This window comes from Anopheles funestus, chromosome 3RL (assembly GCF_943734845.2).
Source record: "Anopheles funestus chromosome 3RL, idAnoFuneDA-416_04, whole genome shotgun sequence".
Classification (NCBI taxonomy): Eukaryota; Metazoa; Arthropoda; class Insecta; order Diptera; family Culicidae; genus Anopheles; species Anopheles funestus.
Genome location: NC_064599.1, coordinates 57,275,066 through 57,299,955, shown reverse-complemented (window position 1 = coordinate 57,299,955; position 24,890 = coordinate 57,275,066). Strand labels below are relative to the sequence as shown.

The 24,890-nt window shown below is 38.7% G+C and overlaps 3 protein-coding genes across 4 annotated transcripts; all 3 read left to right on the top strand.

Moving 5' to 3' along the window:
* Window positions 1-412: 412 nt before the first annotated feature.
* LOC125770291 (cytochrome c oxidase assembly factor 3, mitochondrial) lies at window positions 413-833 on the top strand. Its single transcript, XM_049439700.1, has one exon. The coding sequence runs from the start codon at window positions 552-554 to the stop codon at window positions 831-833; it is 282 nt and encodes a 93-aa protein (XP_049295657.1). The 5' UTR covers window positions 413-551.
* Window positions 834-973: 140 nt separating this feature from the next.
* LOC125770229 (dimethyladenosine transferase 1, mitochondrial) lies at window positions 974-2,093 on the top strand. Its single transcript, XM_049439626.1, has one exon. The coding sequence runs from the start codon at window positions 974-976 to the stop codon at window positions 2,030-2,032; it is 1,059 nt and encodes a 352-aa protein (XP_049295583.1). The 3' UTR covers window positions 2,033-2,093.
* A 5,568-nt stretch (window positions 2,094-7,661) lies between these two features.
* Window positions 7,662-24,742, top strand: LOC125770281 (allatotropins-like). Of its 2 annotated transcripts, none has more exons than XM_049439689.1 (4): window positions 7,662-7,792; window positions 9,260-9,547; window positions 23,227-23,621; window positions 23,697-24,742. In XM_049439689.1, the coding sequence occupies exons 2-4, from the start codon at window positions 9,542-9,544 to the stop codon at window positions 23,857-23,859; spliced, it is 564 nt and encodes a 187-aa protein (XP_049295646.1). In that variant the 5' UTR covers window positions 7,662-7,792; window positions 9,260-9,541; the 3' UTR covers window positions 23,860-24,742. The 2 variants fall into 2 exon arrangements, with proteins under 2 accessions (XP_049295646.1, XP_049295647.1); XM_049439690.1 differs by having other exon boundaries at window positions 7,664-7,868.
* The last annotated feature ends 148 nt before the right edge of the window (window positions 24,743-24,890 follow it).

Genomic DNA, 24,890 nt, shown 5'->3' with positions numbered 1-24,890 from the left:
CGTTCAATCGTTAATTCTCTTTGTTGTATGAACAGTCACTGACAAAAGTTATCAACGTACGATAACTTTCCATTATTATAAAAATTATTACAGCTCACATAATTCTATTATCGAAAAATAACATTCGTTATGATACAATTAATTGCATAAATTCTCCCAACAGTATATGTTATTTACAGGAAAACATGTGCATTCCGGCGCTCTGCCCAAGTTACGTTTCGGAGCGCACTGTGTACATCCGATATCAATACAAGATCGCGTGGATGACACGCATGATTGTTTTAGTTTGAAAAGTATGTCGGAAGCAAAAATACTTTAGTTAAATGCTTCATAAGGGTAAAAACACAACATTTGTTTAATATTTAGTTAAGAATATCTCGCCAATAAAAGAAAACATTGTTGACAATGTTTGTTATATCATCACACTAGTTGACAGCTTCCGAGTTCGCAAATTGCAGCATCGTTTTGCTCCACTCAATGTGCAAGCAAAAATTGTGATTATTCGTTGTGAAATAACGACAATCGCACGCAACCCTCTTCATCCGCAGAAAATGTCCTCCAGCGAAGGTCCGAAAAGTGAATTCAAGATCGAAGGCACGGGACGCCAGCTGAAGAAGACGGAGGTTGATTTTATGCGGCTGATCGAGCAGCAGAATCTGCAGCGTGTTCAGAAGTTACAGCGCCAGCGACGCAACAACAAACTCACCGGCATCGCCTTAGGTGGGACGGTGCTCGGAATTTATCTTTACTCGATGTTGTCCGTGAAGCAGGAGAAGTTCTTGGATGATTTCGAGGAGCCAGTCAAGCTAGAGGTGGAAAACAAAGCACTGTAAAGTTAGGCACTGCTTCACCCTGTAAGTCATTTGTAGGTGATGAATAGTGATTACAACATTACATTAACCACGTTCCTTTTATTGCAGCAACCGTTAATATTTTTCATTTGCCCTATTAGTTGGTAAGAACTCAACACACCATGTCTGCTTCTACGAAAATGTCGAAAGCCTTAACCTCGTCCGGTATCCGGCTACCGCCCCTTCCAACCATCCGCGATCTGGTAAAGCTCTACCAGCTGCGTGCCATCAAGCAGCTGTCACAGAATTTTCTAATGGACGAACGGCTGACGGATAAGATCATTCGCGCGGCCGGTAACATACGTGATCATTACGTGCTCGAGGTAGGACCCGGACCGGGCGGTATAACTCGTTCGATCATACGTCAAAATCCCCGGCATCTGGTAGTGGTGGAAAAGGATCGTCGTTTTATGCCCACGATGGAAATGCTGGCCGAAGTGGCCCAACCGTTTATGCGAATGGATATCGTACAAGGCGACATACTTAACTACAGAATCGAGGATGCGTTTCCCGACTGTCCACGGCACGATTGGACCGACAGGAATAGGACGCCGGTACATCTGATAGGAAACCTTCCGTTTGCAATCTCCACTCGGTTGCTTATAAATTGGCTGCGAGACATGAGCCTCCGGACTGGCGCTTGGTCCTACGGACGAGCCAGTTTAACGCTTACCTTTCAGAAAGAGGTTGCCGAACGGATCGTTGCACCAATTCTGTCCGACCAGCGATGCCGCCTGTCGGTAATGAATCAAATCTGGAGTTCGCCAGATTTGCGCTTCATGATTTCGGGACGCGCCTTCGTACCGAAACCGCAAGTGGACGTTGGCGTGGTAACGATTGTTCCGTTGCAAACACCCTTAACGCAAGTTCACTTCGACACGGTGGAAAAAGTGATACGACACATATTTTCCATGCGGCAAAAGTATTGCCGTCGCGGTGTGTCCAATTTGTATCCCCCAGCAGTGCGTGAAGAGCTGACGGAGCTAACGTTTAAGAGGGCCGAAGTTGATCCACTGGCACGTTCGTTCCAACTGTCGGTGGCCGAATGTTTACGTATTGTGGAAGTGTATGATGATTTGGTTCGGCAACATCCGGAAATTGCCAGCTATGATTATCGTGCACCGAAGGTCAAAGGAACCGCTTTAGAGGGCGAGGGACACGAGAGCGAAACAGAGCGATGATGGTGCTGTGTGTAATTGTTTATGAATAGTAATAAAAACGTTTAGTTATCAAGACATAAAACGATTTTTTTTTATATTTTTGTCGTATCAAACAGAATTGAGAACTTACTTAATCATTTTTAGTAGCGCAAATGGATGGTTGTTCAAATCTGTTGACGTATACCAATCAAAGTAATACAAACCCGCATTATTCTAGCGGCAAATTCATACTCCTCGAGACAGGTGACAAAATGCATGAAAATTATTTAATTGTATAAAATGCTGTATAAGCTATATGCGGCATACAAACGTCCGAAACGACTCACAAGCTATTTACCAAACGCGTTCGTTGAATAATTTGAGTGACTGATCGTGACATACGCCTCAACAAGCGCGATGAAAAATTCATTCAATAGCTCAGTTTTATTAATATGAATTTTTGTACCATTTTTTTTTCGTATCTCACTTTATGCCATGCTTGGCGAAAGGCTTAGCGAAGAGCACGTTGCTAAGGAAGGGCATTTATATGGCCCGCACCAGGGATTCGACACGCAGTGGCCCATACAAGCGAACAAAGACGCTAACACGGTGGGCGCAGATTTGTCAGAATTTGCGTATCGCTATATTAACATAAATCGATGCTCGTTTATCTACATGTGCGTTATGATTTACTGGTTCGCTTCTCCTTTTTCTTAGCTACTGTCGCGAATTTTCACCACGAAACTGAAGCGTTCTTGCATTTGAAATGCATACCACGCGTTTCCGGTTGTGATAACGCAAAACATGGAATCGGAATAATCAGCAGTAGCAGCAGACAAGAGATGCAAATTATAAACACCCCGATAGGAACCTCGTAGGGCAAGGTCCCTGGAACTGTTGTTTAAATGAGACACTTTTTAACTTTTAAGAACCATTAACGGTTGATTTAATTAAGCTGAAGCTACATTTTAGCTGTGCACTGTTGGTCATTTCTTTTTCAAGGCAAACTTCTCTCCAAACTAAGCGTAACGCGTGAAGTGTAAAGTTCCGTTAAATAATTATATTTTAAAAAGGAATCCTACAGCTTCATTCGTTTCGATAAAACGCCTAAAGTTATGTAATTCGCAATGTTTTTTTTTGTTGATAACTGGTTTCTTAGCGTTAATGCAAACTCGAGTTTGCGTATTGTAAATGATTTAAATTAAAGAAATTGTTGAAACGAAAAACCAAAGAGTTGATCTAAAACGAACTGTTGGCGTTGGGGTGTAAAGCAGCCTGAAGAAACTATTAGCTTAAGTACGACACCGAGCTGTAGATAATAAGAGCAGATTTAAATGAGACAATCGGGATAAGCACAGAGACGGCTGTTGCATGTTGCACAGAAAAAAAGCGCTGCTATCACTTGCCCCCAGTGGGTGAATAAAGATGAAACTCTTGGAAAACAATTTACACTCAACACTTTCACCAACGTCTGCCAACCGTGTTCCAAGCGGGAAGTACACGCGGATGCAAAAGACCATAAGAAGTTCCATGAGCCGAGAGATTTTAACCTTTATTTTTGCTTCTTTTTTTGTCGCACAACTCTCTACTATAGCAGCTTAGCTAAAAGCAGCTTCATTCATTTGCACACTAGAAAGGATATGCTTTCAATGAAGTGCTTTCCAAGTTTCCCAGCAGCAAAGGATGCAAATTCATTGAAACAACAATGGTCATATATGGTACCAGATAGGGAAAGATGTGTCGCTAGGTATGAGGTGAACTGTGTAATGGCCTTTTTCTGTCATGTTATGGGAGAGATTTATTCCTGGGAAATGGTTTTTTGTTCCACACACACACACATAACGTTTCACTTCTCAGGAATGGTCGTTTTTTCTGCAGCACAATTCCTATTTCAATCTCGGGTGACCGAACAGAGCCGATCTGCTATTTTCATCCTACAAACGTATTCGTATGCATAAAGTTGTTGCGTATGTACGCTAATGAATTTGGTGTGACTAATAACGTAAGTAAACATGGCGACGGTACTAACCAGCATGGAGGATGGATCACGTACGGAACATAACCTCAACACAAAAAAAGAAACTCGAGAAAGACACTCGTATCTAATCGCAACTAGTATTACTGGTACATACGAGATGAACTCCACAAGTACATTTTTATGTGTTGGTTCTGTAAATAAATCGTGTCTTGTTTCGGCAAAAGTTGGGGATGTATAATAATTCGTCTACGAAGTTGTAGCGTTGCGTTAGTAAGGTTTCCTTTGCTCACAGTACGCCAGAACTGGAGTTTGTTTGAATATTTCAATAACGCTTGCAGTCGGTGATTCACTCGCTATACCGGAAGCTTGGATGCAGTTCTTCCATTCTTAGTCCCAATGGAGCAGGAGCCGGACTACCCACCACTCTTCCGGGATGTTTGGTGCATTTGAATTCAAACAAAGTTCAAAAGTTCGGACGTCATTGCAATCCAGTGGCCATCATTATTTATACACCCACAACATCCATTCGCATACGGTCAAGAAATGGAAGGTACATTAAGCGTCGTACTTAACACATTCATTGATTTATGGAATAAGCAACTGTTTGTAGCCTACAATTGTGTGTTGAAAACTTTCCTCCAATAGAGAAAATCTTCTCTATTCCTCATCAACAATCGTTAATTATTTTGATATGACAACAAAATTGTCCGTCTCGTCATTATCCATCGGTTGCGATGTCTTTCGCGAAACGCCTAATCTTTAATTAGCGCAATTTCAATGGAACATGACAGAAAATGCAATATTAAATCAATTTAGAATCATTAAACAGATTTCACTGGCTTCCTTTCACATTGCGTCCTTTATTGTAACCAGCGAGCAAATCTTTCCGCCCTGAACCGTAGCAAGTTTTTGGCTAAATGCTAAATGAACCTCACATTAATCCTTCTCGTGCCAGTTGACCGACACACGACCACAGGCCACAGTGTCAATATTCTATTGTTCGCCAGTATGATTAACACCTTCCTCAAGGTTTCCGAAACGATATCCATTTAATGACCGCGAGACGTGACGTGAAAGTTTGGCACATGGTGCCGCTGTTTGATCGGCTAAGCTATCCCCTTTCCGTTGAGGATTTTGGCTGGAACGGACGGTACACAATTGGGTGGAACAGGTGGTTTCATACGAAAAGCACGAAGAAGGAAACATGCGAAGGATTATCGTTTTGGTGGGATGATTAATGCTGTCTTATTAATTTGTGTACTGTGCGCGAACATTTATTCGTACAAAACAGAGAGTTATGGAACAAGAAGAAATCCTGCCTTGTGTTTTTTTGGAACAATATTTCTGTATTCTTTCACTTTTTTTAAATCAACGAATCAGCAACGGATCCGGTAGACATTTTTATCATTCCAAACGACAGTCTGTAATTGTAATTGTTGGATTTTCTAAAACTATTCATGACTTTGTTGAGTTACTGACTTCATAGCATACTTTTAGGCGCAAATTAGTGGTGAGTTTTCAAAGGACTTAGACGAGACGATAGAGCCGATTTAGACATCAAAATTTGCTTTTAATAATCACAATTCACGCGCATACATCTATGTAAGTCTTAATAACAGACTAATTAATACAACCGCTCGATATAGCTTCGTCGACTCCTGTTAATTTGCACGTAGTAAAATCTTCGTATTTCCTGCTATAAGGTAAAGTGCAATATGAATTCCAAAGAATCATAGAGTTCGAAGCAGATCAAACTAGAGATGAAACAAAAGTGAGCCAGCTTGCCTTCCCATGAATTATGCTACCTCATAGCTAAAACGGACGTGGAGGAGATTTTTAAGTGACGACAGTATGCGTCACCAATTTCGTCAATATTCGTTGCCCTTTGGGGGCGAGCACACCCAATATTGGTCCAATCACTACTGGAAGCAATATTTGTTTTGCAACCAAACGCTGTACAAATGACTGCTGGCATCATGCAAGACGACTACAAACGCGCTATGTGTGATTTTTTATCTTCACTTTTCTCTTCCATTCCTCGAATTGGATGAAACCGTTGCAGGACTTCCTTCACGCGAGGCAACAAATATGGGCCAGAGTTCATACGTTTTGAATTTTAAATACGTCCACCCGTCCACATCTTGGTGGTGTGACAAGAGCAATCTGCAAAAAAATAACACTCCCCGGTGAACAGCAACGATTGTTTCGGTTATACAGTTGTTATTGGGACCCGAAATGCTGGAAACCGTACCAGCGCCAGCTGTCAGGCCAAAATGCCTGATAAACCGTACGGTTTTGTGATTGTTTATCGTGTGTGAATAAACGCGATCGGCAAAATCTATTATGTTCGGGGGGGGTTTTGTTTTTATTATTTTTGCCATGTTTTATGCAGCCTTTGGCAGTGTAATTGTTCTGTACATAACACAATCGAGAAAGAGGAAAATAAACCGTGTGAGAGACAGAGAGTGTTCTTAGACTCTTTATCATTTGTGAAAAGCAGTTAATTTTAAAAAGAAATTGCATTTGTACAATAATTTATATGAAGATCAAGAAACTTTCAAGGGGTTTTCCCCTTTTTTAATGTAAATGGCAAACTGCTGCTCTAAAGTTTTTAAAATAAGCTTATTATGATCATTTGACCTTTCGATGAGCTCCCTTTGAGCTTCTCGAATATTTTATGTAAATGTAAAGTTGTAATCATCAAAACACTCACTGTATAGTACCTACCAATAAATGATTAAGAATTAATAAATTAATGAAAATAGAAAATAGAACCGCTAGAACACTATATATAGCTATCTCTATTGGAAGTATAATATAAAAAAAACATACTTAAATGGAGACTGATTTTACTTTTATTTTACATTAGCTTTCAAAAAGGCTCATCGCTATAATTTACCTCAAATGAACGCGACTTCATTTGTCTCAAATTCACCACCTACACTAAACCATTCAATTGTGCTCATTTGTCCTGAATTGTTCTTTATGTAACGAGTATGCAACTGTTTTTTTTTTTTTTTGTTATATCAACTGAATTATATTTTTTTACTATTTTACCTCTTACCAATGATTTAAGATTCACAAAATTCAAAAAATTAAATTAATACTTTTTCTTCTATTGGCTTAACGACGTCTGAGGTCACGTTGGCCATTTCTGGCGCATGGTATCACATACACCACCGGATCACCATAACAATATTCCACTGGAAAGCCTATCTACAATTTGCGAAGTTTTAGAACAAAAATAATTGCATTAAGCGATGAATGACATCTGTTTTCGAAAGGAAGAGAACGAAACAACACATTCAACGTTCTTCATTTATTATCCTATCACCCAGTTCTTGAAAACCTTTCATTTTTACTCTCTTAAATCATGTAGAAAACGTGTCATTTGACCCCTAGAATGTTCAACCACGTGTTACGCATTCGTTGAAGTTTAAACCTACTACGAATGAACCCATTTTTCTCAGCATCCCGACACAAAATGAACCAGTGTTCATCCGTGGCTTGTTCCGAATTCGAACCGTTCTTGTGTGCAGAAGATGTTTCACCCGTTGGTCCACATGTTTGCTGCTGCGCGTAACGCATTGTAACGCGACAGAGAGAAGAACCAGCGAAAAAGAAAAACAGAACTACACCACACACAAAAGCCACGCTTGCTTCCGGTGCGGCCAGCATCGGCGAATAAAAGGAAGTGATCTTCACGAACCGGCAAGCACTCGTTTGCGACAGGTCTTAGGTTACGGACAGAGCTGGCGGAGCTTTTTTGAAGTGAAGTGATATTGTTTTTTCGGATTGAAAGTGGCTGGCTGCTGGTACACTAAGTGAGTGTCAGGTGTGCGTGTGTAAAGTGTGAAAGCGGACCGTGAATGCACATTAAAATGTGAACTGATTGCCCTGGTATTGGACGGTTATGGAGAATGTGACTGCATTCAAATAGTTTGTGTTTAACTAAGTAAAGTTTAGTGAGGTGTCCGCAAGCAACGAAATAAACGATAACTATTTGTGTCGAATAAAGACGAATAATCGCAGAACTATTTGTGAAATATTTAGTGAATTTTGTAGATAAAGAAGTGATTTGTTTATAAACGCCTAAATGTAGGCTTTCTGCAGTACAATTTGGTTGATTTCTCGAAGTTGATATGAATTTTTCAATTTATCCTTCCAATTTTTAACCATATTATAGTGCTTTTTAATACTTAAGCTCTGCAAAACTTGCTTTATAAATGAAATGAAATGTTTGGAAGAGATTTCTTGTTAATATTATGTTTTATAATGTCATCGAAGGATAAAGTTTTACACGAAACAAACACCCAATAAGAAATCCAATACCCGTTAGCTCCGAAAACGAAACGAAAACATGGAAAGCTTACATGTTTTTGTCGTTAAATATGAATATTCCTGTCATGTCGTTCTGCTCCTCATTAGAAGTAAGAATAGACTGTCACATGCAAAGGACTTGGTACGCAAGGATGGTTTTTATCAACGTATGATCCATATTCTTAGAACTCAGTGCTAGTAACGTTTAATCGCATTTTTCTACAATGTATCGTGCAGATGACCATTGTTCAACCACGTGGCAGAGGCAATGAGTGTCTTTCAAATTTAAATACACATTCCCAATGTTGAAGCGAACCAGCTTCCTTCACATGAAAGGAAAGCTAAAAGACAGTCGCCAACGCGCTGTTGTGATGTGCACCGGTGCACTCTTCCGCTTCCGTGATCAGAAACAATTGAAATCGCCAGCAAAGAGAATTGATGCAACGATGGCACTTAAACGCTATACTAGTGGAAACTGTTGTTGCTTCACGTCGTTAAGAAAAAAATACGAAAGATCATCGAAAGAAATTTACATACACGTTCACACATGGTTTCAATAAAAAAAAACACAGTACAGTTGGAGCCATTTTGATAGTTTCCGGTGCGCAACACGTCACCGGTATGATAATGAAGTGTTTGAAGGATTGTATCCCGCCCGGATGGACTGTAGGCGTACATGATGATGCTGCGGGACAGGATCATCGTGGGCGACCTTACAAGAACAAATGTTTCCGTTTTTTTGCTTTATTTTTTGCCTGCAAATCCAGAACGGGATAGTGCATACAAAGAAGAATGGTTAACGCAGGTTGAAGAGTGTTGCACAATTTATATGAAACAAACTCATGAATAAAATTCTCATTCAAATCAACTTCTCGAAAGGGTCGCGTTTACTGCTTTTAGAAGGCGTGCAAAAATACACATGTGAATAATCTATTGTTTTTATAATCTTGAACCCTTTCTATCTTCCCTAGAATTACTTTCAGGCAGTAAAAATAATAGAAAAACAGTCAGCTCGAATTAATAAATCAAACCAGCAAAGTGGACACTAAAAAAAAACACCAAGCAAAAATCTAAGTGCATACGAAGAAAAGTGATCTATCTTTAACAAAAAAAAACTTGTTCGTTGAGAAACAACGAAACGAAACTAAAGTGTGTATCGATTCGATATAATCTTCAGCAAAGGACGGGTAGTTTGGCAGCAGATCACACCAACCAGAAGAACGAATCTTAATAGCTTCTATCACAAACACAAAATGGAGGTAAGTAAACGGTCGAAACCTGTCCAAAGTTCAATTATGCCCACGGTACAATCCTGTTGCTGGGCTTGATTTATTATGCGTTCTGGGTATTCGTAGCTGTGGGATGGAACTATTGCGCGAGAAATTTACATGGGAATCAAAAATCGGGATCGGAAAAAACGTATATCACCGAACACCGTGTAAAAGATGGTTCAAATTTGATAGATGGCTAAAAGGTGAATTTTTGGCTCAATGGCTTTAGATACAAAACCGTCCATGTTGGATCCGCATCTTGATTGAATGATGCACGGGGAAAGTGTTTACCGATGTGAATATGGGTTTTTTCTTCTTTTACAAATTGAGTAGCATTTACAAAAGGTTGTATAGTGCTATTTGGTTTGTTAAACTAATGTTAGATGTTTGCCTACATTCTGGCGTATTTCGGGATGAATGGTTTTTAATCAGCGACTTTCCGATCTTCTAAACCTTAGATGTTTTATTTTTAAATTAAAATCCTTATGTAAATCCTTATTTATAATAAAACCTGCTGTGGTTGAAATGATGTCACATAATTATTTTGGTAAAGAAAACATTTTTTTATCTAAAAGCGTTCAAAGTAAAAACCTTAAGATACAACGTTAAAAATATACCACGACACGAATTAATAGAGTCAATAAAATGCAATAATCAAGCAAACGAGGCCACTTCCACGAAAGAGAAAAGAAAACAGATGGTGATTTTTGTTCTACGGCAAACTTTTCCCAACCACCACCATTTGTGCAAAGAAGCATCGGAAATGTGAACGAAATAAGATAAACGTCTAGCGTTTTGTTTTCCGCGCTCTTCCCAGCTGGAACAAACAACCTGAACCGGGGAGGAATGATTTGTTTTTCAGCTCGACTCGGGCATAAGTTCTTTCTTTGGTGGAACAAAACGAAGGAAGCTCATAAACCGGAAATCAACTAACTTTTTGCTGTGCGTTTTGATTTTGGCTATTAATTTTTCTTTTTTGCACTTAAACTGACAACGAGCGGGCATGCAACAGTTTGCTGTGATAAACTATTGCACACGACTCAACAGTGGCACAGGTACGCACAGCTGCAACTGCAATAATATTCATGCACAGCAAAAAAAGGTCTAAATGCACAAGAGACAAGAGAAAGTCATTAGCTGGTAAAAACAAATACAACATATGACTTACGTGCGACTTTTGCGCTTTCATTTGAATGCCTTTCAACGGCATGGATAAGTGTGGCCGTGCTTTATATTATGTTGACGAACACCTTCATTACCTTTATTACCAATTGCAGAAGTTAATCCCACACAATGAACCAATAATGCTGACAATAATGCTTTATACTGTGATGCATTATGAGTGAAAGACAAACGTATCTGAGGTTTTCGTTTTTTAAATGTATCGCCTCCCAATTTTTTCCTGTTCCTGTTTATTTGTATGAAATGCACTCACGTCGAGTTGCTTCATACTTTTTTGTTGATAATTTCTGATATCAGAAGTTTTTTTTCACAAAAGAAATCAGTCTTTTATATTCTCCCACTTACATGTGATTAAGCGCCTAAAGTTATGCAAGTCTGTATATCATTTTCTCAAAATTTATTACACTGTAAATACTATTTCAAAAAAATGCACGCTATAACGTTTATCACAATCAAAAGCTACAGCTGCCGTTTTAAAATTCAGTCAAATGGCTCTTACCCCCCCAAATAAAAAAAAAGACACGGTGTGCTCTTGTCATACAAAGCCTCTTTCAAACGATTGTTCAAAATTTTACAATTTTCCGCCCACTGGTGGCCCCGGGGCGAACAGGTTGCTCATCTCCGGTCCACATTATTTGTCTTCATGCTCACAAAAATATGCCTCAAAACCGTTCTCAAATGTCTGTAGCAACAAGCAAGAAGAGTAGTGGGTAAAATACTGATATTTTTGGAAAATTTTAAACATTTTTGATTTAATTATATGTTTTATTTAAAAAAGAAGCGTTCAATACTTACTTTAAAATGAATGAAAAGGAAAAAAAATGGTATGGAAAATTATTATCTTACTTTTATAGCTATTTTTGTCATTCCTTTATTCGTCATCTTGACATGCCCTAATACATTATTTATTTTGTTTAAAAACCACAAATCCTCATTTGCGTGTTCCTCCCTTCAAATTGGACGTAACTTTAAACCGCGTAAAACAACTTCTTTTTCCTACAAGAAGGAACTTATATCCTGCAAGAGAACAATCGCATTAATCTTATCCTACGAGTCGTTTAATGTGACCAACGAATTTGCCACCATTCTTCCCCGACAAAACGACAAATGAATTCGTAGGCAAAATAAAACCAATCGTAGACCGTTCTCACACTTTTGTACATTTTTGCTAAATACTATCACATTCGTCCCCTCGCTACTTCGTGAAACTGTGGCCGACGGCTCAAAAGAGAAAGAGGGACGAAAAATAGGCAAAAGGGAATTTTAAACGTTTGTACAATGTTTTGTCCCTTGTCCGTTCGCCAGTACACCGAACGGTTGAATGAAAAGATTTATTGAGTGGTTCCACAAACGCAAGCATCCGTTAGCTGGATGACTCTTGCACCTTGAGGATGTTTAATTTTGTTTTACCTTCGCTTTTTTTTTTGTTTGGTTCGTTTGTTCAGGATGATGAAAAACTGTCCCTTCTTGCCGGAGGTTCTACGTTTGCCGGGTGCGCGTAGGTTTTGCGGAGTTATGGGTCAACAGAGTAGAAATAACCATTAGCACAAAATTTAGGAACAGTTTTAAATTAATTAATCAACCGATTCGAAGCATCCTCGGAAACTACTAAGCTCCATTTCATCTTGTTACTCATCCCATGCGTGTGGGACCGCGTTACCCACAGACGAACTACAGCATCCTTTTACACCCTGCAGCACTATTTCAATTTTCTTGCTACAATTTACTAAACTGCTCAATTCACGTGCAAATTTCCTAACAAATTAAGTGCGTGCGGTTACGGTTACGGTGGTATCGTGATTGTTCGGCGCGAATTGATCGGTTAAAGATTGTAGCGGGCGTTACATGCTACCTACCGTCCCAGACACGATAAATTAAATCATCACAGCGGCGGTGGTCCGCGGGCTACTTCGGTCCTTAAATAACAGCACCCACCGTCCATTTGTTTGCACTTAATTTGCCCTCAAAACCGTGGCTTTTGGAACGCATGGATAACGCTTACCATGAGGCAGAAATTTATCAGCGACCTTTCCGACCGGTTTCGGGTTGAACGGCCACCCGCGGATGGTGGTTAAAGGGTGAGTTTGGGAGTTGTGGGCTTGTGGAGCGCTATTCCAAAGGATGTTGCTTTTCTAATCCCAAAAACGACAGTGCGGAGGCCATCGTTTGCATAATTGAAATCTGTTTCCGAATTGCATTCATTCGTGAGATTGCGTTCATTAGAAAATGTGCGCAAACGGGGTGACGATAATTGGCAACAAATAATATTGATGATAATTGTTTGAGGTTTTATTAATAACCAGAAAAAAACAAAATGCCGTTGGGAAGATAACGTTAACATGGAACCTGAATAAGGAAGCAAAGGCAATCGATTTCTGTACAATAAATTTATCATTATTTTAAAATCACTCTTTAACCAGGAATATTATTAACATTTTTTCACAAGAATACACACTAGAATAGACTAGAAGAATAGACACAGTTCAAGCTATATATCGCACATTCAATGTCATTTTTACATTTGTCAATTTTTCATCGATTAACCTTCAATTCTTCGTCATCCACGATATGAAACCCTACCTGTTGCTATTGCTTACGGGTCTAAAAAAAATATCAAACACTACACCAACCGACGGCATTCTGCCACATCGAAGGGCGTTGGCCAAAAGTAGCTCGATTAGCCACGTATCGAAACCGTAAACCATTCAAGTGACAAAACTGCACCGAACATTAGTGACGAAATGGAAGCGTTAGCGTGTGGTAAGGAGATCAATGAGCAATTTTTGGATAAAGGAACTTTTTTGGGTGCTAGCCTCACGGTACACTACTAAAAATAGGACTCTTTTCTGTATAGAACACAAAAGCGGTGTAAGAATTTTTTGTGTCTAACAAAATTGCTAACAGGAACTTATAAAATTTCACCTCTGCTGGTCGATTGTTATAAAACATTCTACGAAGAGGAACTTGATTGTGTCATTGTCGCTGAAGAAAGCCTATATCCTTGGTAATAAATACTTGAGAATTTAAAAACAGTATTCTTAACTGTAAATTACTTTTCGCCGGAAGCTCTTACCAAGAAGTATATTGAGCTATAAAAAAATAATCAATGTGTAATGATTGTATACTTTTAGGCACTATACCTAAATGAAAAACATGCTTATTGCGTATTTTATTTAATTGTACAAAATTCCACACAACTAACGTCGCATTAACTTCTTCTAGCCAAAAATAAGCACACTTTACTCTACTAAGTGTGAAATCAAACACTTCGTTTCTATTTCTTATTTTCTTATCACCGCTACCGGTGATGGGATCTAAAAATCGGCTGCAAAACCCACATGAAGAAAGTGAAAGTTGGTAAAAATTTAATTCACCATAAACACCAAACGAAGGTTCGAAACGATCGATCATGTGGCGATGGTTGTTTGTACCGGATGGGCGAAGTTGATACAAATGCTAGAAAAATATTGAGCCAACCTCTCCGTACGAATGTGGAAGTGAAGTGGTTATGCTTCCGTAGGCCAAAAACGTATTTTTTTTTTAATTTTTTTTTTCAAACGAGTGAAACACGATATAATTGAATCTAGACAGCCCGAAAAGTGTTTTAACGCCCAAGATGGTTCGAAAATGAAAATAAACACAAGGTCAACAAAACAAAACATTTTGGTATCATAAATATTGAGCGTAACTGTACGCTCGATTGCTTTTTTCATAATTTTTTTAAGAGATAAGTGATAAGCGTATTGCCATTACCACAAACTCAAGAAAGTGTGGAAACCGAAAGCGAAAGAATTTCTTATCATACTAGAAAACTCGTGCTAAAGAAACACAGCTTTAGTATTGGATATGAATATTTAATACAAATATTTTCACAACAATCCTTCCGTAAGTCATACTTTACTTAGCGCTGCTACGAACAGAAGGGAAATACGAAAACATTCTGTTGAGAGAGTAATTAATAATTTTACTCTCGTCTTATTCCCATTGAAGTAAAAGAAACATTAATAATACACCCATACATCATCATGTGGATGATATCTTTGTCCGGTACATATCCTTCTGCTCATAAATCCAGGATGTTTTGAATTTATTACTTGGAATTCGTGTCTTAGCTTTAATTTTTTTCTACAGTTTAAAGTTAGAAAAACTATTTCCACTATTATCTGCCATGTGCTAAACAGGTTTAAAAGCATTTGTTAATGCAAGTCCATGTTAGTGGAATATTTCAATTAGCACAATAATTAGTAAGTGATTAGTATTTCAAGACTGCACCAGAAGCATAATTTTGCAGCCATTTAATTACCTTTCGCAATATCTTCTGAACGATAGTGCAAAGACTACTTCATTACTGTTCCACCAGTGTTTGTCTAAGCACTGGTCTTATGGACTTAACATATGGCTTTCGATGTCTTCTCCTTCTGCTTTCGGAGAGAGTTTCGTACACAAACCGGTAATGTCTGCACTAAACGACCATAAATCATCGTTAGCATAGGTTTCATCTCACTCGCCTTGTCTTACCTTGTCCAAACAACGAACTACTGTTTAATACCTGACCGTCTAATCATTCGTTAGCTCATTTTAATCCTACAGCAAATGGTAAGGAAAGGATTACAGACGCTGTGGAACTGGGTGTGTTATTGGTTTGCTACAGCAATCACGTTTCAATCTGAAACCCCTTGTTCATTCAACCCTATTCAGCACAAATACGCTTTTGAAATAATAAAAAGGATTAAAACACAGTAAAAAAAACGTTCTTTATTTAATGTATTAAAAAAAGGAAAGATCGGCAGAGGTATCTTTGTTCGCTTAATCTGCTTAAGGAAGAAATAAAAAACGTCCGAGATTATTGTTTCACATCTATCAGACTGACTCTTGATGATTCTGATGAAAGTGATTGCATTTGTTTTTTATAAAAAAAATCAAAATGGAAAAGTAATTGATTTATTATTTGAGGAAGATTTGAAAAATAAACGTTTAATAATATTAATTATGTTTCGATTGCAGCCATGCTGCTAAGCTTCAGGATGACTTATCACATCTTCCCAATATTGTCACAAAACACAAAGATTAAATTCCAAGCTCTAATCGTTCAAACAAATCAATTTTGTCGATGATTACAAAGCCCCACAGACAAATATGCTGCCCGATTCAGCAAAAAATGTGCCCGTCAGCAACATTTTAATCGTTTTCAAACGCATCAATGACAAACAATACATGAGCGGAATGTGCAAATATCAGCATTTATATGTAAGAAGAAGAGCTACAAAATGAAATTAATGCGCTGTACCAGAAGACGCTAATCAATCAATCACTCTGTAAATAGATTTTGTGAGAACAAAATATGTTTTGCGGGACTATTGGAAAATTTTAACGATAAAACATTCCCAGCGGTGTAATTGTTTCTAATCTTGTTCTTGATATTGCTCATGTTTGATAATGGCACATGAAATGACAATATAATCCCATAGCGGATGAATATTTGTAAGCACACAATGCAAGCACTCATCATTACTATCAAACACTAGCGCTGGAGAGCGTTTTCGTTTTAGATCTAAAAACAGCATCAATCATTTAATACCCACCTTGTAGTACATTCACATCACAAGAAATACGTCTCCACACTCCCATGCTAAAAACGCTTCCTTATCTGCAAGCATAAACACTCATGCCTCACTTCATTCTAATATCAACGACTATCATAAATACCTGTGGCTTGTTAGCTAACTTGACTGACCGGTGGACTCGATGTACGAAGTCCAACTTTCGTGCCGTCCCATCGTTATCCTCCCGACAGTCACCTACGTTGTACCGTGTCATGTTTGAAGAAAGTGCTGTCGTACGTTGAGATCTTGTACAAGTTTGCTCAACAGTTGACCGTCCACCGTTGCGGGCGTTGCCTGCAGGATACGGAACATAACGGGGTACTTGGTTTTACAGCAGGGTTTTATCATGCACATGCGGAACAGTTCCTAGTTTCCTTCCGGTTACGGTACTTTACGCTTACTTCGCTTCGTTTCATTGAAATGAAAATATACACAAAAAGATAAAGATTCTTAGAAACATTGCTCGCCAGTTAAATATGTATCTTCTTCTAAAAACTTATCAAGTCGTGTGTCCAAGTTAAATACAAATGTTTCACATGAACCAGCTAAAGACGATGATACCGACGATGGAAATACGACGGCACTATTACACGCTGACTAGAGCCATCAGCTTAAATTGTATTCTGATTGCATATGAGTTTCGTTTACAATATCGGTTTCACTTTAATCACAGTGTTCCTTTCCGTTCGTTCCGTTCAATAGCATTGGGATGCTATTGTGATAGTCATCGATGTACACTTTTACGATGGCTAATTGTGTCCTATGAGGATGGATATTTTTTACATTTTTATCGCAAATGAAATAGAAAATTTGATTAAACATATATGTTTGTATCATTTTGAAATAAAAAAAAAATTAAATAATATTAACTGATTTTATTTTTATATTTATAAATAGGCCAACAAGATGTTACCACTACATGAAATTAAAAAAAAATATGTCAATTAAATTTTTGGAAATTGGTCTTGATGGAGACGCATGGTACTTGACGTTTCTCCATGGAGGCGCATGGTTATTCTGATGGAGACGCATGGTAGTTCTAAATAACGCAGCTTAATGATGATTAGAAAAGATATTAAAGAACTCAAAAGAACTGAATAAATCCAATTCATGATTACAACTTATTATTATTGCTTCTTGAAAAAATTACAAGTGTTAATAAATGTGATATTTTAGTCATTTTGTACGCTGTGCTATTTTTCATCTCTTTTGAAATAATGTTTTGCTGTTCATGCAATGCTAAAAGCGAATTTTAAAACAAATCTAAAACACGACGACCTTAAAACGCACAGCACAGTTAAATGATTCTGTTTTTTTCACCCGTAAGATTATGCCTCAATCCACCTGCTCTTCCCACTACTGAACGACCCACGGGCAAGAGGTCGTTAGACGGTGTTTTGTCTTTTTTCTCCCGCGTCAGCTGCTCTTCAGTGACGGTGCTCCTTAACAGGCCTATTATAACAATTAGACGTCACTTGAGGCGATTCAGTTTTCTTCCAAGCAGCTGCACAAAAGGAATGAAAATTTTTGGCTAGAGCTTCTAACGAACGGTGAACAACCACGTCATCGTGTGTTAAGATCATGTTTCTATTCAACATGATAGGTCAATGGGGAGCAAGGGGGGGGGGGGGGGGGGGTGGCAATGACCACAGTTATAAGTAATATGAATGCCATTATGCGTTTGCCAGCCACGCAATTCCCACCGGGAAAAGCGGAAAAGTGGAAGCGGACGTTTCAAGTACGGAATGAAGCTATTTTCGACGGGTTACACCTGGAATGGAAACAGAAAATGATAAAGAACCACTCATATTCTCTTGAGGGCACTTACTAGTTGAAGAATGGGGAAGAATTTGCTCTTTAATTTCACCTGCATTGATCGTACTTTGTTGCGTTTTAAAACATGAAAGAAAGGAATTTTATTCTTTTCGAAAGGAAAGAATTGCAGCCAAACAAACATTTTGTAGTTCTTATCTAACCAAAGTGACATAAATATTGGGTGGTTAACTGGACTGGACCTCAGAACATCTGGTGGAAAGATTGATTGATTTTACCCACGAAAACAAGTTTAGTGGCAAACTTGCTTTAAGCATGCTGCTTTTGGGGAAAAAACCAAGATGATAACGATGGGATATCCTCCAAACAACCCAAACAAAGTAAAAGAAATAAAAAATTCGTAGCAGAGCAACTGCATTGGACGTGTCTCAATTTTTCCCAGCACTCGGTAAGAAAAGTTTTTCTTTTTTAGTTCTTGAAAGGTTACACTAAAGCTCCCTTTGAACCATCAATAATGGAGTGCTTAACAACACCAATCAACACCACCTAACTGTGTCGTTGGATTATCAGCTACGGTACTTACTTAAACACCCCAAGAAACGTGAAGTGAAAAACATTACACAAAAAAGGATTTGTAACTTTCTTCTTCAACTACACCGACGTACCCACACGACGGTTAATGTAAACAAAGCTTTAATGTTGACTTTACTTAACGGATCATCTGCTACATCGAGACCGGTATAAAAGAACCATGTGTCGAACCGACCGTTGATTCCCGCACGCCAAATCCTTTCCCGATCGTGTTGCGTAAATGTTGACACAACAAATTATGGATTTCCACCGATGTGGTCGATGCAATCAATCGGAAAAACAAATGTTTATCCACCATTAGACACTCTCGCCAGCCAGCCTCAGCCTCGTGGGAGGTTAAAAAGCCCTTTTAATGGTTGAGTGGCCAACTTTCTTTGGCCAGTGTTTCATTCGGCTTGCTCTGCCTGGGACAAACGTGAGCATGAGATGAAAATGTGGTGAGACGCGAGTCTCAAGTTGCAAGTGGGCATGAAATTGCATTTTCACGTTCTTTACACGAGACAGTGCACACATTTCGGTGGGAATTGCTGCGAACACACGGTAAGAGATTGAATGCGTCATATTTCTTACAAGCGTCGCGACCGTTAGCGTGCCTTCAACGAAACTCGCTTTTGGAAGGATATATGGTTTTTTTGGTGTTCTTTTCCTACGAATAAATTTTCACCAAATTTTCTCTCCCTAGTGGCAATATGTCGCCGGTTTCTCCCACCATGTATGAAGCTGGCGTTACTTTCTCTAGCATGGGTCACATAAAACAGAGAACTGCCCTACGGAGCATTACACCATGGTGCCATCTTATATTCATCTTTCAGGCCGAAAGAAGAAATAAACGATAATTTATGACCCCCAGAACAACTGTTGCACTGAATCCTTTTTTCGGTTCGCTTCTGTTTTTGGCTGCATAGTATGGATACGTTCGTTTTCATATCTATATAGCAGCATAAATTGAATTTTGAAGTGTATGATTTTATAACTTTAATTGCAACGAAAATAGAAAAACGTACGGTATTGGTCGTATTGTGAAATTAAATGTATTTACTATGGAGAAATATTACCAACATCAGTTTTCGTTGTTCGAAGCAGCTAAAATCTTTAAATAAATACAGCATGAAGAATGTTCTAACCGGCTACAACGATGATTCTGGTGGGAGTTCTAAAACAACACGTCAAAACCACAAACTTTGCGAAAAAGCTGAAGGTGCTATAATTACATCGAAACACTATACGTACGATTAATCGGTTTCGTGGCATTGTCAGAAGAAAAACGCCCACCTGTTTGTAATTAAAAAGTCTGAACGTGTTTGGCGCACGTGTTGTCAAAGGATCGATGTTAATCGTTCCATCGTTAAATTGAATCTCGTGTTTTCCAACACTTTCACACCGTGATGGTGTACTTTCATCTTATTCAAGCTACTTTGCAATTAAAAAAGTTCATAAACTAGCTTTCTTAAATTTATTATCTTGGACAAATAAAAGCTTACCTTTTTTAAGCATTCTTAAAAAAGCGGTATTTTATATCTCTTTTGATATTTACTTTTAGGTTTAGTTCGTATTTTTTATTACAGATATTTATTGTATTTTTTTCTAAAAAACACATTATGCTTCAAATAAAATTAAAAGCACAACTTGTTACTCCCCAAGGAACAGATTGATTTTGTCACGCCTAAATGTATGCAAATTTCCAGTATTTTGCTCTTATTCACCTTTCTTTGCGAATGATTTGAACGGTAAAGAATACTACAAGAGCTATCTTTTATAAGCTTCTTTATCGATGTCATTTCCTGCAATCAAACCAAACAGGTGTAGCCTTCCCTTACTGGGTTGTCAGATGCAATCGGCCAAATATTAACTAAGCACCACACCATGTCTTTCGCCGTACAACCTCAATCAAACTCATCACATTTGGAGTTTCGAGCAACGTAATTACGATGTAAGCACTACATTGTGTAGCCCGTTCCGATAAAACGATTAACCTTCTGCACTTGTTTCGACAAGCAGCAGCACCCCACTATCGAAATGCAAGGCAACCAAAGACAGGTACAGAACCTTTTTGAGCAAAAACCTTTGGTCAGCACAAAATTACCACCGACCTGCAACGGACTTTCTGGGTATGATGCAAGGTTACAGGTGTCCCTACTCCCTCCGTCCCAAACGCTTTCGCTAATAAGTTTTTGCCAAACAGTTGCTCGGTTGCTTATCATCTTCAGGAATGAACTGATGGTGCCTTGTCAGTGTTTCGCTCACACGCCCATGCTAGGAGCTGCTGGTAGATACGGCCCAGAAAACTATCAATACACCCCGTTTGCAGTTTGTGATCGAAACCTTGCAGATGATAAATACAGTGACCGGTACGGTATCGGCACTTTACGGAAAAGTGAAAAACTCCAGCCACAAAACTTTCTCTCGGACGCTCAATTTACGCTAGGGCGAAATCAATTACAGCCAAACCCGGACAAACTTTTCCCCCTGGCCAGAGTAATGTGCTACTTCGTACCGCGTAAACGAAGGGCCAGCACCGAAGGAAAGCTGAAACGTATCAAACGGAAAGCGTCTGTTTCGCGTTATCAAAGGATACTATTTTCACCACAGTATCATATGATTAGTAAACCTTTGGTAGAAAATCTACCTTCTGCTGTCGGCGGGTATGAAACACGATCGCGCCCGTGGAAGGGAAAATATTTCGGTATGTCAACGTTTCCTTCAATCAGCGAAACTTTGGTTCGGTTTTTTTTTTTTGCAAAAGCGATTGATGACGCACAACGGATGGTGGGTTCGAGAAACGACACACATGTAAGTGATATTTTATCAATGTTTCTATGCGAACTATGCGTACGATGGTGTGTAAGGGTTTCACGTACCCTTACAACAGATTTTTTTGCTAAAAAAGGCAACAGAATGTTTCGTTAAGAATCATGCTGTGATATTTTTGAGTATTCTTATTCATAAAAATTTAATATTCTTTAATAATTTTATCATTAGTTTAGGATTAAAATAAGAACTATTTTTATGATTCAATTTATTGGTCGAACATCTTATCAATGCGAGGAGTAGAACGAAAGGTGCATTCGTTCCGTGTGCATGTCAGCTCTAATATACATTCAGCTGGTTCAGCTGAACACATGAAAGCGCTAAGTTAAATCGAAGTTTGCTCTATTGAGCATGTATTAAGGAACATCTCTTCATTCGCGAAATCGAATAGCGAACAGTTCTATTCAATAGACAGCATGCGGCGTTTACATATATAGAAATGTGAAAGAAGGAAGAAATTGATATTATAGTAACATCCCTGCAAAATCGACTATTATTCCGTAAAAAAACATTTGCCATAAAAAGGGAGATAAAGGACTAAAATGAATAAAAATCGGTTTAAATTAACTGATGTAAAGTAAAAGTAAAAAAACTGATGTAAAGTTTGTGTTAATTTTTTTTTATTGGGAATAGTTTCACCATTAAGTTTTCGCAGGTAGAATTGCAGATCTTGCAGCTTACACAATAAATTATCCGATTTGATTTATGTTCAATATTTTCTGTACAAAGAGTATGGAAATGTACAAAGAGTATAGACAAAAAATTAGCATTAGTAGAACTATTAGTAGAACTTAATATTAGCTCCTAAAATAATAGAACAAAAATCAGCCTTTTCCAAAACCAAAACGACATAACACCGAAAAAAAGCAACAGAAAGCTTCAAACCATGTGGAGACCGATTTAAATCAATGCCCTTAAACGATGGGCCAGTTACTGTAATGGTGACAATGATTGGGTGATTGAAAATTGATGGCTTCAAGCGTTTTTCCTCTCCCTTCGTCACATGCGCATAAAGTAAGGCCCTCAGCATCGAACCATGGCAATAAATATTTATTGATAAATTAAATTTATTGCTTCAGCGGTGTCTTTCTGTTGACACACACACAAAAAAAAACTAGACCCGAACGAATGGTAGTTACCTTTTTGCAAAGGTTATCTTCTAGCTGGTGCTACCACCGATTGAGAAATTGAAACGCTACCTCCGCTTACGCATCTAAATAACGCCAACAGTACACCGATGGTATGATAAACCATAACGAGTAGCACGCGTGCGGACCCATGAATACAGATTGATTGTTTGTGATGGCATCTTGATGTTGTATCAGCCAAACGGATGACAGTTTTGGGTCACCACGGATGTGGTACGCACTCAATTTTTCTTGTAAAATTTTTCAATCAACCTCGTGTTATATGTTTATCTTGAATTTTGTTGGTTGTTTATTCCTCATAATATTATAAATTTCCACTTTTCATTCAAGATTTCCAATCCTGGATATAAAATTTAATTCTCTAGTACTACTTGAGGCTGGAGTTTAAAGGATCGAATAATAATGAGGAGATAGAATTGAGATTTTATCTCAGAACTATGAAGGAAAATTTTATTTCAAAAACAGTATTTTATATTTCATGCATTTTTCTTAAACTTGTCAAAAGACATTAATGACTAGTTAAATTCACATTTACTCCCCTCTGCTTCACCCATCCAAACAGATAATGAAAGTGTCCATCTACAAACTGCTGCTGTTTGTCGCCCTCACGACGGTGATGCTTTGCTGTCAAACGTCCGAGGCCGGACCTGCCCGTCAGCTTGCCAGCCTGGCAGCGAGAGCGTCAAAGATTCCGCGCTCGATACGGGCCCCTTTCCGGAATTCGGAAATGATGACGGCACGAGGCTTCGGCAAACGTCGGGCACCGATCGGTGTGAGTTTCGGTAGCGGTCGATCAGCACACCACAGCCTATCACCCGGGGACGGTGAAACTGCTACCTGGGCCGAGGAAAAGCACGACATTGGCAAGCTGATGGAAGATTTGGCCAGCCTCGATCAAAGCGATCCACAACAGCAACAGCAACCACAGCAATTGATTGTAGGCGAGCAAGAAAACAGGTTGGTAGTAATGGCATTTAAGAGGAATTAAAGTATAAACTACATATGGCATATCTCATTATTCAAACCTTACAGCTTTCCTTTAGAGTGGTTTGCAAACGAGATGTCAACCAATCCGACATTGGCCAAATCGATTCTGCAACGCTTCGTTGACACTAACCGTGACGGACTGCTCGAAACGAACGAACTAATGCCCGGCACTGGAGCAAACGGTAACGATATCGCCGAGCTGTTCTAAGGCAACTCGAATGTCACCGAAATGTCATCATGCGGCTGTCATCCTGTTAGTGGCTTAGTGGAACTGTTGGAGAATTAGGACACGATGAGCAACACGCTGCATGCAGACACCTTAATCCTTTCCAGACACACCACACACACACTGACACACAGTTTTACTCCCAACTAAAACACCGTTTCACACTGGTTCACCCACCGATTCGTGCACGAGAAGCAAAAATAAACATCACTTAACATACTCTCTTTACTGTCAAACCTTAACCACTGAAAAACGATTTCCTCTGGCACGGTATCCACTGCAATGTACTTGCTTGATTGTCTATCGAAAGTGAAAACAAAAAGTGTTTTTGTTATGTTGAGGATGATCTTTTCAACGTTTAACTTACCATTGCACGATCTTTTGCAAAAGATCAATGCGCACTTCAATGGGCAGCTTAAGCTATTTCATACCTTTCATACAACCGGGGAAGTTACTTCCCTTAAAGTATAGAACAACAACAAACGCCTGAAAACGCATCCAATAAAGGCTGGGTATTGGGTATGCATTTTCAGGCGTTTAGAGGTGTGTCTTAGGTACAAAAAACCTATCCCATTCGGGTTTTGTTTGTATAAAAGTTTATCATGAAAACCACCCGTGTAATGTTTTGTTACGTGACATCGTTTCGAGACAATGAATTCTCGATAATGTTTACAATTATGCACGATGTCAAACATTTGCCTACCGTTTGTAGCATAGTAGGGATAAAGGATGCAGAACCAGACAGTTTTATTTAAGTGAATAAGCAACAGCGTGTGTAAACATACTATAACCTAGAAGGCAATACAAACGGTTCGGATAAACTGTGTTGTATAAAGACATACCAATAAAAGAAAATGAATCAGAAGCAGTCAAGATAAATTTCAAACAGCAACAATGGTAGTAAAGAAAGATAGAAAACAATTGTGAAATATAAGTAAAACACTCACACACACGTATTGATATGAATAAAATTAGTAACAAAAGCAAACAAAATCACAACAATAGCAAACAAC

Excerpts from the sequence above, each read along its gene's own strand:
- LOC125770291 (XM_049439700.1), top strand. The coding sequence starts at position 552 with ATGTCCTCCAGCGAAGGTCCGAAAAGTGAATTCAAGATCGAAGGCACG.
- LOC125770281 (XM_049439689.1), top strand. Across the intron at positions 23,622-23,696 it reads GTAGGCGAGCAAGAAAACAG|CTTTCCTTTAGAGTGGTTTG; the intron begins GTTGGTAGTAAT and ends CAAACCTTACAG.
- LOC125770229 (XM_049439626.1), top strand. The coding sequence starts at position 974 with ATGTCTGCTTCTACGAAAATGTCGAAAGCCTTAACCTCGTCCGGTATC.